Source organism: Helianthus annuus, chromosome 11 (genome assembly GCF_002127325.2).
Source record: "Helianthus annuus cultivar XRQ/B chromosome 11, HanXRQr2.0-SUNRISE, whole genome shotgun sequence".
Classification (NCBI taxonomy): domain Eukaryota; kingdom Viridiplantae; phylum Streptophyta; class Magnoliopsida; order Asterales; family Asteraceae; genus Helianthus; species Helianthus annuus.
Window position 1 is genome coordinate 11,486,668 of NC_035443.2, and position 13,777 is coordinate 11,500,444.

Genomic DNA, 13,777 nt, shown 5'->3' on the forward strand with positions numbered 1-13,777 from the left:
CAGACACTGAGTTCGACATGATTGTCAGGATGATCTGGTTCCTCCTTAGGGTGTAAGTTATGATGGTGATGAAACCGAAAGTAGGGTGATTTCGGTTTTGGGGAGAGAGCCGATTTCTTGATGTTATGAGGGTTGTGATTGTGTAATGTGTGTAACCCTTTAACTCTCTAATAAGCCCCTTATTTATACACCCAAGAGGAAACCCAATTAGTTAATAAGGGTAATATGGTCCATCAACAATTACCAACTAATTATTAATAGGTTAATAAATATATTTTGATCTAATATAATATAAATGATTATATAGGCTACAAGATTAAATATTACATTTTATATATTTAATCTCACATGTTTGTTATTGTTGAGACTTAAGAAATTGTTGAGTGTTGAATTTGAGGCCATTGTTATCTGTTTTTGGTAGGGTGTTTAAATCTCACGTTTGCTAGTAAATGGAAAGGTGTCTAGTCAGTTTTTTTTTTTTTTTTTTTTTTACGTATGAAATTATGTAAGTGATTAAAGTGTGTTAGATTGTATTTAACGAACCAGTTATTGTAAATAGTTGATAATAAAATTACAAAAATGGAAATCTGTCTAGTCAGTTTTATAAGCGTCCGAAATTATTCAAATGAATTAAGTGGGTAAAATCTTAAATTGTACTCAACGACCCTGTCATTGTACTTATGTGTAGGCAACTAGTATAATATATATTATGACAAAAGATAAAATACAAATAATCTTAACATACTAAACATATAAATTGAAGGAAAACCCAAAAAGACAAGGTGGCATTTTTGTAATTACCACCAACTATCAAAGTTACAACCAAAAATACTTAAAAAAACAGAATTTTTTTTAAACATTTTTTATTAAAAAATCGATACATTTCGTTAGCCAAAAAAAAAAAAAAAAATTTTTCTGCTACTAAAAGTAGCGATTTTTTAATAAAAAATGTTAAAAAAATAAAATAAAATAATTTGTGTGTTTTTTTTTTATTTTTTTAGATTTTTTTAGGTTTTTTGGGGGGTTTAGTTTTTAGCATTTTAGCTTGGGTGGGGGGGTTAGGTTTTTTTTAGGTTTTTGGGGGTTGGGGGGGGTGGGTTAGGTTTTTTTAGGTTTTTGGGGGTGGGGGGTTAGGTTTTTTTTAGGTTTTTGGGGGGTGGGGGGGGGTTAGGTTTTTTTAGGTTTTTGGGGGGTGGGGGGGGGGGGGTAGGTTTTTTTTAGGTTTTTGGGGGGTGGGGGGGATGGGGGGTTTAGGTTTTTTTTGGGGGTGGGGGGAGTGGTTAGGTTTTTTTAGGTATATTTGTAGAGTAACTTTGATAGTTATTGATAATTACAAAAATGCCACCTTGTCTTTTTGAGTTTTCCTTCAATTTGTATGTTTAGTATGTTAAGATTATTTGTAAAAGAACTTTACCCTATATATTATCCTATACTAGTCACTTACCCGCGCGATGCGGCGGGAGTGGCAATTTACAATAGTATAATTGTTTACCGTTAGTTTATCCGTCGTCTCATGAAATATTGTATAGTACTTAAGTTAGTTTTCTTATTCGTGATACAATGGCACTGGTTTTTCTGTTAGTTTATCGATTATTTGGTGATCTTCTACAAGAATAGTACAAAACAAGGAAGTAGATGTAATTAAAAACAAGAAGAGTTCAAAACAGTCAAGTAGCTGGACAAAACAATAAAAACACCATGCGGGGAGTCTCTTGTATCTCTTCCTGTTTTACCAATACATCCGTTCGCTTATGACTTTCTTGTACCTTCTCCTCTACTGTACCAGATTTCGACACATAAAAAAATGTTAGACGCCTACAGGTGGTTTAAAATAGTAATTAAAAGGTAATTTCTGGAAGCAAATAAGGCACAAAATCTACTAACTTACCTTCTTTTTTATTCGGATGCGATTAATTAATCACGCAACACTTCCTGGTAGACAACATTTGATGTGTAAACTCCGCTTTGTTTGAATTCTTTGGCGAGATGTACCAACACCTTCGTACTTTGTCTTGAAATCCCTCTTGATAACGCGACATAAAGTTGTCCATGTGAAAATACAGAATCCGAAAGATAAATACCAACGTTTGGAATTGTTTGACCTTGAGCTTTATTAATCGTCATGGAAAAGCTAAGTCGAATTGGAAATTGTTTTCTTTTCAGCTTGAATGGGAACATGTCATCTTCAGAAAGGGTTAGAGGGATTCTTGGCAAAAAAACTCTTTTGCCGGCATGTTGACCGACTGCAATTTCCGCATCAATAACATTTCGCATGAAACCCTTACATATCAATCGCGTGCCATTACACAGGCCATGTGATGGATCGATATTACTTAACAATATTATTGGGCATACAATTTTTAAACGAAGCTTATGAGGCGGCAAACCACTAACATTTAGCGAGTTTAAGAACTCGACCGGATAGAAGTTGCGCTGATCGTCTTCAGCTTCATCAAAACTGTAATAAACTTTTTCCTCCCCTTGAAAAATTTCAATCATTTGATTATTAATCTCGTCAACACTATCATTTTTAGTGGACAATATTGCTCTAGAGATTATATAATCTGAAGAATATACATTATCTTCAATTGATGGAAAGATGGCATGGATCAATTCTTTTATAGCGATTTCTCTGTTGTTGCACTGAATTGTCATGTCATCGGGTATGCGAATATAGTTTCCTTCGATTGGTTCTTCAGTTCCATCGCCGACTCTTAAAAGAAATTTAGAAAACCATGGATCTTTTAGCGCTCTCATATTTATGGTCAACCGCATCTTCTTAGTCAAAGACCAAAGAGGTGACATTCGTACGCTGGAGTCTACAATCTGTGCTCGAGTGCCACGTTTAATAACCGGCAACACTTGTCTGAAGTCACCTCCCATAACCATTATCTTTCCACCAAATGGGAGACTAACACCTATAATGTCTTGGAATGTATGATCGACTGCCTCTATCGCCTGTCGTTTAGCCATCGACGCTTCATCCCATGTGATTATTTTGGCAGACCGAATCAGTTTAGCGGCCCCACTCTGTTTTTTGATATTGCACATTGAATTATTTTCAAGATTAAGAGGAATCTTGAATCTCGAGTGAGCCGTTCTACCTCCTGGCATATTATTAGCCGCTGCACCTGATGAAGCTGTTGCGAGAGCAATAAGACCACGTGACCGAATTTCAGTAAGCAAGGCAATGTACAAAAATGTTTTTCCAGTTCCACCTGGACCATCAATAAAGAACACGCCTGGAAGATCATTATCAACATGCATCATGATCTCATCAAACACGTTTTTTTGGTCCGGATTAAGTGAATCTTTGGCACTCAAGTGTTCAGGTTCCAAAACAATCCCATACTCTTCTTGTAACTCACGATAACCTGCATCTTGTAAGTTAACATCGTCTGTTATCTTAGGAAGGTCGAACTCATTGAAATTTTTCTCGATCACTACACACAATTCCTCCTCTAAAGAAGCAATCACATTGTTTATGGCCTCCTTTTCAGTCTCGAGTGTCTTAAGTTTGGCCTTGATAGCTTGATGATCCTTGCGGACCCCGTCAAGATCAACGCCAATAGACTACAAACAACATGGAATCATAATAAGCATTAATAAATAAACTTTTACACTGGTATATAGAAGAATAGGCGTTCTTACTTTGACCTGGTCTTGAATGGTACGATTGAGGAATCATTGTTGACTTCAAAGTTGAAATCACCAGGTGGAGGTGCATATTCTTGTGGAAAAGCACTTGCAAAAATCTGTAACGATTTATAAAACTGTTAGATAGTAATTCTTTTATTTTAATGATAATAATAACGGAAGTTAAAACACACCTGTGAAGATGAACCAAGACGCTTGGAGGCCCGCCAAATAACTTCGAGATTTTTATCCCCTTTTTGCTTAGCTTTATCTTGGTAATCAATCCGGCCGAAGAAAAGAGAATCAAATCCAACCTAAATGATCATAACGACTAAAGTTTAAAACTTTAAAACAAGTAATAAAAGTGATATTAACAGTTTTTATAAGCGTCAATAAACCAGAATATATGACCTCTGCCCCTAACAGACAAGCCTAACGTTGTTTGATCAATCATATTACACAAAAACTAAATGCATACTAAGAAAACATATTAAATAAAATCAGAAGCATATCCCCCGCTTGCGGCGGTACCCTAGCCACGTCAATACCTTCCACCATGCGGAGGTGACCTGATGTAGTTAATCTTGTGAGGGGGTGACACCCTACGGCGTGGCGGTGATCCGCCACGAGGATGGTGATTGGCCACGAGGACTGTAGCTCCTGCTTCCGGCAAAAAAGTAAGTTATTTTCATGTACTAAAGTGAATAAACATTATATGGCAATTAAGTGACAAAACAAAAAAATAATCTCGTGTTTCAGAAATCTCACCTCTGAACGTAGCTAGGACTCCGTCGGTACCTGTTGACTGGGCTACGGTCGCGGCGGCGGCGTCTATCACCACCGCCACCACGGCACTCACGAGCAAACTGGCCAACGTCACCACAATGGTAGCATTTCAAATCAGAACCACCAGAGCGACCACGACCTCCACGCGCCCTCCGCCACCTCCGGATCCTCTACAGTTGTGAGACATTTCTACTCTTCAACCGTTCTTACCTGGTTTAGTCATTAATATATGAGAACTCAGAAAATAATAAACCCAATGCGCAAATATGTAACTCTAGACGTTAAACTTTACCTAGTTTACAAATCGGGGGAAGTTTTTTCCCTTTCATTCTCAACTCATCAGCTTCTTCTTTCGTCAACCCTTCCGGTGATTCTTGTATAAGCTTTGGGAAAACCGAGTTGCAGGCTTCCACAGAATCAAATGGTATTTCGACCTGTTGTGCGGATCATAATGTTTACCCCGAAAAAGATACAACACACCACCAGTCCTAAGAAGAATCTTACCACCAGTCTTCTCCTTTCATTTCAACTAACATTAACCATAAATGCTTCACTTAAACAGTTAACTTAATCTACTTACAGAACCTAAGTGATGAATCAAAATTGTCTGAATAAACTTGTAGAACGCGACAGAGGTTTCGCATGTCGAAAGTCGGAACGCCAAGACACCGCACCTCACAAACTGGATCCCTTCGCCAATGCCAATGAATCAGCTCCAACATGTTTTGTTCAGTCGTTCCTCCATTCATAATCTAGTTTTGTTGATTCAACAGTTGCAATCATTGAATCGTTGTTTCTCCTGTAAAGAATGAACAAAACATATGATTATACTAATCAATTAATCATCATTCAGCAAATATATCTTCAAACTAATCAGATTTTATCGAGCAAAATGTAAGCAAAAAATCAAGAAAAAAAAACTAAAACAGTAAACAATGAAGCACAAATTAAAAATAGAGTAAAATGCCATTTTCGAGCCTGAGGTTTGACCAGTTTTGCGACTTTCGTCCAAAGGGTTGTTTTTTCGCATCTAGATCCAAAAGGTTGGAAATCTTGCCATTTTAATAAACAGGCAAATACCATTCATTTGAAAATTGCAAGATTTCAAACCTTTTGGATCCTAATGTAGAAAAACAAACCTTTGGACGAAAGTCGCAAAAAAACTGGCCAAACCTCAATGACGAAAAGGCATTTTGGAATTAAATATAGAAGCCACCACATTGGGTGGGTTTAAAAAAAACCCTAATCTCAAGGGTTTGATAAAAATTCTCCTTAAAACAAACATCAGGTATCACTTTCATCTCCATTCCCAAACTTTTAAACTATACACACTTAAGTGTTGCAGTACCAAAAATTTATGACAGATAGAATTATTACATGTAACGATTTGCAACATACCAGTTACTTTACTGAAAACCGACTCATGGTAACATCATACTCTAAATGCGACACAAAATGCAAACCACACGGACCATCTGTGTACTTTTGGAAAGCTAGGAACCAAATCCAAAATTTTGGTAAACCATAAGGACCATCCGTGTAATTTACTCTTTGTGTTTGGTATATACAAAAAATTAAAGCAAACAGTTTCTTAATAAACAGGCAAATACCATTCATTTGATCAGGTATTTCAAGATTGTATCCATTAGATCTTGTACCTTCGTAGGTGTGGTTGCTGGTAGACTAACTTGTAGCCGTCGAAGATTCAAAGAGGGCATCGTCTCTCTATCCTCACCAGCAAAAAGGACCTGAAAACCTCCTTCTAACATCATCGAACCACAACAAAGCTGTAAAAACAACTTCTACAAATAAAAAAAATTAAATCGATTCAGATCCAGATCTAGATAAACCTGCTACCACAAAGCAGACTGTAGAAGCAGTCAGATGAAACGTGAAACTGTAGAAGCAGTCAGATCTGAACGCAAACCCATAAGATTTGAATGTAAAAGACTCAGATCTGCAAAGTAATGTCATCTTCATCTTCCTCACCCCATCTTCATCTACACCAAACCAACCGAAAATGTCAAAAAATGACCTTGAGTTGACGAAAGCAAGAAATGGAAGAGAAACAGGGAAGAAAAGGAGAACCAACAAAAGATTTACGTACCTGGTTAACTCGTTCTGAGATTTGTGTATACGGTTTGAGTCCTCTTCCCTCTTTGCGAGAGAGAGAGAGAGTGAGAAGGTGAACGAAGGAAGATGAGTGTTTGAATTTTGGTCTTGCGGGGTTTGGTTTTCACCAGGTTTGTGCTTTTGGGGGGTTGAAGATGAAGAAGATTAGGGTTTGAAGAATGCAAGAGCGGCCGAATGAAATGAATAGAGTTTGGAGAGAGATACGAACATTATATTGGATCCGGAATATAAAATACGGGTCAAGAATATCCGGTTCAAGCTCCACGTGTGTTGAATGGGTTTTTCAACACTTTGTGCTTAACAGGTTTGTACAATGGGCTTCAAAGTGGCAAATGACCATTCTATCCTTCCTATATGCTTTATAAAGTAGTATAGATATTGAAAAGGAAAGTTTGTGAATAGTACTTTCACTACTCAAAGCTGGCCACGTGGCAAGCCTGTTTTAAGTGTGCTGTTTGGTCTCACCACACCCGCATTCGCTGTAGCTTACAACTATGTTTTGTTAAATATATGTCGGAATATCGTGAAACAAAATTTACACAATTACAAATAAAATAAGGAATGTAAGACGTATATTAAAAAAGTATCATCGATAGTAACTTTTAAACGATTATTTCAAGTATATTAATTTGTTACAAATCATATTTTTTAAATTATCAAACTTTATAAAGGACTATTTCAAGTATATTAATTTGTATACAAACCATATTTGTTAGATAATCAAACTTTAAACTTGAAAATTTGATTTAAATAATGAGTTAATTGCCAAAATCGTCCCTGAGTTTTGGGTATGTTGTCATTTTCGTCCAAATGACTTTTTTGTATCAAATAGCCTCCACATTTTTAACTTTTTGCCATTTTCACCCAAATGCCTAACTGTGTTAGAAACAACCGTTTTATGAGTTTTTTTTTTTTTAAATATCACAAGTACAGGGCCTAAAAAGTAATTTGTTTTTAAACTCAAACTTTATAAAAGTAAAGATTTACATGTAAAACAAATTGTAGAATTATATAAAACAATTGTGGTAAAAAAATAAAATACTTAATTAATATCCGTTGGCGATACTCCTTGTTCATAGCTTGAAGGCTTAAATAAGCCATGAATAGACACTGTAACTTTATAATTCAACTCGATCATATTAATAATTAATGAAAATTTGTTTAGACCCGCTTAAATCTAACACCCGTAATGAAGATGGCTTTAGATCTAACACCCATTACAGAGATTCCAATTCAAATCATAAAGTTTCCGTTCTAATTTCCGACGAACCTTGTGGTGGATTCAAAACATAGAGTTTCCGTTTTGTGAAATTTCTGGGAAAAAAAAACCCCTCATCAAACGGTTGTTTCTAACCCAGTTAGGCATTTTGATGAAAATGGCAAAAAGTTACAAACGGAGGGGGGGGGGGGGGGCTATTTGGTACAAAAAAAGTCATTTTGAACGAAAATGACAAACATGCCCAAACCTCAGAGACGATTTTCGCAATTAACTCTTAGTTAATACATTAATCAAACACATTAAATTCGATCATCGGTCATGAAATCGAACAAGTGTTGATGTAATTTTATGGGTAATTTGAAGGAAGTTGATGTGGGAAGATGGGTTTTACATAGGAAGAGTTGAAGAAATGACTAAATATGAAGATCAATATAGACATTAGTGATTGTTTATTACTTCTTAGTACTAAAGAATATATTAAGTTCTTATTGATATGTCTTCCTTTATGTATAACAACTGTAACTAGGTGATTTCCAAAAAAAAGTTGTAGGAATAAATACAACTGTAAATATAATAAAGTTTTAATCTATAATCTTTTATTAGATTATAATTGCGGTAAGATACTACAATTGACATGGTTATAGGAAAATTAAGTTCTTAACATTTATGAAGCACAATTAAGGATTGAAGAAAATAAAGACTTTTTCCAGTTGCAAAAAAAGGGGTCAATTCCATAATTTGTTTTAGGCCTCCAAGGTGCTTGAGCCGGTCCTGCCTTGCCAAATGGGATTGCCTAGACCACCCAGTACACCATAAAAAGATTAAAAAATCTTAATGCAATCAACTTTAAAAAGTTTATGTAAGCAAGGACGCTCATACACGACTTAGTGGATCACACCCAATGGCTTACTACGTTAATATGTCACCCAAATAGATACCAAAAGTAGTAAACAAAAGACAACATTGCTTCACTTTTTTCCTCATTGGGAAACAAACCACTATGACCTCATCAATGACTAGTCAAACAGTTAAATTTGAATGAAATTAAACAAGACACTTGATAGTTGATTCATCCACGTGTTCCAATTATTAAATAGAATTTTCTTTTATTCTTGGGTATGGTCAATCATTGCATGCATACACACATATGTATATATACCACCACCTTCATGCCAATTTTACAACACAAATTATTTCGTTCTTCTCTCAAGTTCCATTGGCAGATAAACACTTCATTTATTCGTTTATTAAGTTTGATAATCAAGCATTACACATATGGCTAGATCAATAATGCTCACTTTCTTGGCTCTTGGTTTTCTACTTCTCAACTCATTAACCTTTAAAGTTTTGAGTAGACCGATGGTTGATGCCGAACGTGTTGATAAAGAATTAAGTCCAGGAAGTAAGGGTCACAAGCCTAGTTCGATGGGACACGGTTATACAAACTATAAAAGTCTTGCGGCGATCAAAAACTCCGGACCAAGTCCAGGAGGAAAGGGACATGGTTTTAGGAACTATGAAATGGTCTCTAGTCCATGTCATATAGTCGAAAAACATGGTGTTACGTGTTTTGAAAACCGTGACAAGACCAAAGGCTCTGGCCCATCATCAGAAGGTAAAGAACATGATATTCCAAATCTTGAAAATTTGGGGAACATCAAGAACTCTGGTCCAAGCTCAGGTGGAAAGGGGCATTAATTAGTTCAATTATAGTTTTGTAATGGTTGCGATTAAGACTATTTGTTGATTATAGTTAGAAGAAGTCAATTCCTGTAATTTATCATCTTTGAGTAATCTTTGTAAGGAATATTTTTTTCTTAAAAAATATTAGTGCTAACAATTTACAACGTGAGAATATAATTTTTCAGGTCTTGATAGTGGAATAAGTCAACATCATTTTTTTTATTGATATACTTTTCAACTTAACATTTTTTATATAGTTTATATATTTTTTTTTTTTTGTAATATTTGTAGCAGGAAAATAAATAAACTTCACATCGATATAAGAGTTTTATTTGAACTTAACTTTAAAGTAATTTCTTAACCTATCATTTAAACTTTAAATGTACTCTTATGCATAGATCGTACTGTAAATATTTGACCTCTTGTAACTATTTATACCCTATTGCAATATAAAATACGATACAAGTTTCCACCCAAATCAAATACATGACACATGTATCCATAGACATGCATATTTATTCTTGAAATAAAGTTCATTATTTATTGTTCTATAATTTGAAAAACAACACACCATGCATGTCATAATTATAGTATTGCATTTTAATATAGACATCCCTAATTAGTATTTAGATGGACTGATATGCATATTTTTGCTTGGTGAGGCCACATCTTTTTAGAGCGAGGAAGGCATCGGCTAACATCAGACCAAGGCGCTCCTGAGCCAGGGTGCTAAGGTGCCGCTTATCTTCTAACAACGGCAAGCCTTTGGCGTCTACACACCTCACTTTCGGAAGCGTTATTCCCAGTTGTGCTTTTCTCACGATTTCTATGTAGGGTCCGTTAGCTGAAGCTATAGCCACCTAGAACATCAAAACCCACGTTTATATATTACTATAAAAAACTAAATGAAATTTGTATAAATTATATGAGTATTTATATATGTGTTTGGTTTGCGAATTGGTTGGTATTGAAATTTCAATTCCATTTTTTTAGTGTGTTTGGTTCGAAAATAATTGGAATTGAACTAAATTCATTTAATTATGTAAGGATTTTAAAATCTTTTCAAAATGTAAATCGATTCAACCAAAGTTATTGAAATCTTCAACCACTTACCGTCTCATCATCTCCACCATCCCCATCGCCGTCTAAAACCGTCTCCCTAATTCGGACCACCGGCACAATCTGATCGTTGACCTGGACAACCACCGCAACATGGACCTGACTGAGCCCCGACCCGACCGTCGCCTAAACCCAGACCCAACCGCTGATTGGGATGTTGTCCGGACCCAGGTGTGCCCCGACCCGGATCACTGCACCAACACATCCGTGACCGGCGACTGAGACCCAACCGCTGGTGCGGAGTGTCGCTCCGACCTGGATTGTAGCATGAACCCTCACTGCCTACTAGGGATGAGCATTTGGTACCGGGTACAGGTACCGTATCGATTATATTCGGTATCGGTACCGGTACCCATTTATTCCATTTTTCGGTACCGGTACCAGTATTTTGGTCTATTTGGTACCAGTACCGAACTTGTATATTTAGTACAGGTACCAAACCGCTATATTCGGTACCGGTTCCAAACCGGTATATTCGGTACCGGTTCCAAACCGGTATATTCGGTACCGGTTCCAAACCGGTATATTCAGTACTGATACCGGTACCTATTTTCCTCGTTTATCGGCACCGGTACTTTTGCTACTAGTCCGGTACCATGCTCATCCCTACTACCTACCAATCCTAGATCAAAGATCTAACCCATTGGCCCCCCGACTTGGACCGCCAACCCGGGTCGAGCGGGTTGACATTTTGGTTGGGTCATAGTCGGTGGTCGGGTTGGGGCGGCTACGACGATTTGGGTGACGACGTTCCAGGCCGGAGTCCAGCTGTGGTCGGGTCGTGACTGGTGGTTGATTCGTGTCGCGGGCGGTTGTTGTGTTGTCTTGTCTTGGGGGTGGTGGAGGCCGTGTCTAAGCATTTAGTGGTGCTTTGTAATCTATTCTTTTGGTGGGGTGTTTATTTATTAGTATTGTAATCTTGTGATTTGATGCTTTGTATTCTAAGACATCACTAAAAAAAATGGTTTTATACTAGTGGAGTGATGGATTACGATCTCTTTATAATTGTTTTTAGATCAAATTCATAATTTAAATTTATTTTATATATTCAAAATCCTTTAAATTCTGATTCCTTTTAGATTGTTTAAATTTCTAAATACAGTTCTTTTAATCCCAAGGCATTTGACGAATGCCAATTTCTTGCAAAAAGAATAATAATAAATAAACCCTCATGAAAACTTAATCTAAGGGGCTGTTTGTTTACCTTTTAATGGGCTTCTTAATGGTTCAGACCTCTTAGTGGTTCAGCACTTAATGGTTCAGACTGTTTGTTTCACGAGCAGATTTCTGAATGGTTCAGACATTTGCCTCTGAATGGTTAAGATTTATACAGAGTCTGAATGGTTAAGACCTCTAATCTGAATTGGTCAGACATTTGTCTCTGAACGGTTAAACATTATACAGGCTCTTAATGGTTCAAACCTCTTACTGGTTCAGCACTTACTGGTTCAGACCTCTTACTAGTTCAGCACTTAACCATTCTGATGTTGCCAAACAGCCCCTAAGTTTTCCTCTGGATATATATAAAAAATAATAAACCCTCTTGAAAACGCACTTTAAATTTCCCTCTAGATACATGATTGGGGTTTTCGTTTAAGAATCGAGTTTTCTTTAGTAGAATAGGTTTTGCAATTTGCTGGTACAGCTTTTTATCCGTTTACCTGCCATTTACCTGTAATTTTGTATTTTGGCATTTTAATGAGAAAGAGAATTCTCCAGATTAACAGACTTGTTTTTATTTTTTTATTCTTTATATTCAAATCATTTATAACATATATTTGGTTTTGTTGTGATATACGAATAGTCATATATATTATGTTGTAGGTGACAAAAAAACTAAAAAGCCTTACATGAACAATTGGAAGTAAAGGAGTTCCAAGATCAGCACGCAGATTCCTGAATAAATTCACCAGCCTCATCTTGTACATCCTTGCATCCACTTCACTAACCGTGTCACTTTCCCCTTGATACCACAACATTCCACTAATCGAACCACCGTCTCTTCGAGCCACCTTAGCCCTCCTCAAAAGCTGCTTGTACAAAAACGTCCCTCGTCCCCACTCGCTAATGCTGGTCCCTCTCGGACCACCAACCGCACATGGAACCAAACCCAATGGACCCAAGCCAGGATCTCTTTGCAACAGCCTGTTAGCAAAGGCCATCCCGGGACCTACTCCACACGTTGCATGGACATCAATGTCCTTGTGGAGAGGCTCGCGCGCTTCAACCCAAGTGAGATTAGCGGTTAGACGTAGGATAGATGGATTGGGTTGGGATTGAAGAGGAACAACCCCATCCCATGTGTTGTTGTGCACGCCGCCTCGGCCCGACATGTTGCTTTGTCCGGCTAGTAAGATTATGCTTTTCCCTTTGGATGTGGAACCATAGGCACTGGCTAGGTGCAAAATAAGGCACAAGAAAGCTAGCATTATTGTTTGTTATTGTTGAGACTTAGGAAATTGTTGAGTGTTGAATTTGAGGCCATTGTTATCTATTTTTGGTAGGGTGTTTAAATCTCACGTTTGCTAGTAAATAGAAGGTGTCTAGTCAGTTTTTTGACGTATGAAATTATGTGATTAAAGCGTGTAAGATTGTATTTAACGAACCAGTTATTGTAAATAGTTGATAATAAAATTACAAAAATGGAAATCTGTCTAATCAGTATTATAAGCGTCCGAAATTATTCAAATGAATTAAGTGGGTAAAATCTTAAATTGTACTCAACGACCCTATCATTGTACTTATGTCTAGGCAACTAGAATAATATTTTTATTCAATAGTAAATCATGTCAAATTAGGTCATTTATTAATTAAACAAAATGATTCATTAGAAATTTCATTTATTTATCTATAAAAAACTACATATTAGTCTCGGACTCCAAAAAGCATGGATGAAAATCTTATGAAAAATAATAGAGTAAATTGCAATTTTACCTCATGAGGTTAGGTGTAATTGGCATGTCTACCCCCTAAGGAAATAATTGTAATTTTATCCCCCAATGTTTGCTGTTATGTTGCAATCTTACCCCCCGGCCTCAAATTTGTTGACTAATCTATTGACTATAACTTGAAATAACTATAATGCCCTTTCATATTACCCCCTGTGTTTTGTGCACTCTTGTGATATTACCCCCTGCCACCACTGCCACCGCCATTCACCACCACAACCATACTGCCACCTCCAGCCACCACCCTCAACCA

The 13,777-nt window shown here is 36.7% G+C and overlaps 2 protein-coding genes across 2 annotated transcripts; both read right to left on the reverse strand.

Annotated features, from left to right (window-relative positions):
• Nucleotides 1-1,914: 1,914 nt before the first annotated feature.
• On the reverse strand, nucleotides 1,915-3,270 carry LOC110888702 (ATP-dependent DNA helicase PIF1-like). The gene has a single exon (XM_022136216.1). It carries the CDS (start codon nucleotides 3,268-3,270, stop codon nucleotides 1,915-1,917), a length of 1,356 nt encoding a protein of 451 aa, XP_021991908.1.
• A 6,671-nt stretch (nucleotides 3,271-9,941) lies between these two features.
• On the reverse strand, nucleotides 9,942-13,053 carry LOC110890927 (probable carbohydrate esterase At4g34215). The gene is made up of 2 exons (XM_022138572.2): nucleotides 12,427-13,053; nucleotides 9,942-10,317 (listed from the first exon to the last, which is right to left on the reverse strand). The coding sequence occupies exons 1-2, from the start codon at nucleotides 13,003-13,005 to the stop codon at nucleotides 10,084-10,086; spliced, it is 813 nt and encodes a 270-aa protein (XP_021994264.1). The 5' UTR covers nucleotides 13,006-13,053; the 3' UTR covers nucleotides 9,942-10,083.
• Between the last annotated feature and the right edge of the window lie 724 nt (nucleotides 13,054-13,777).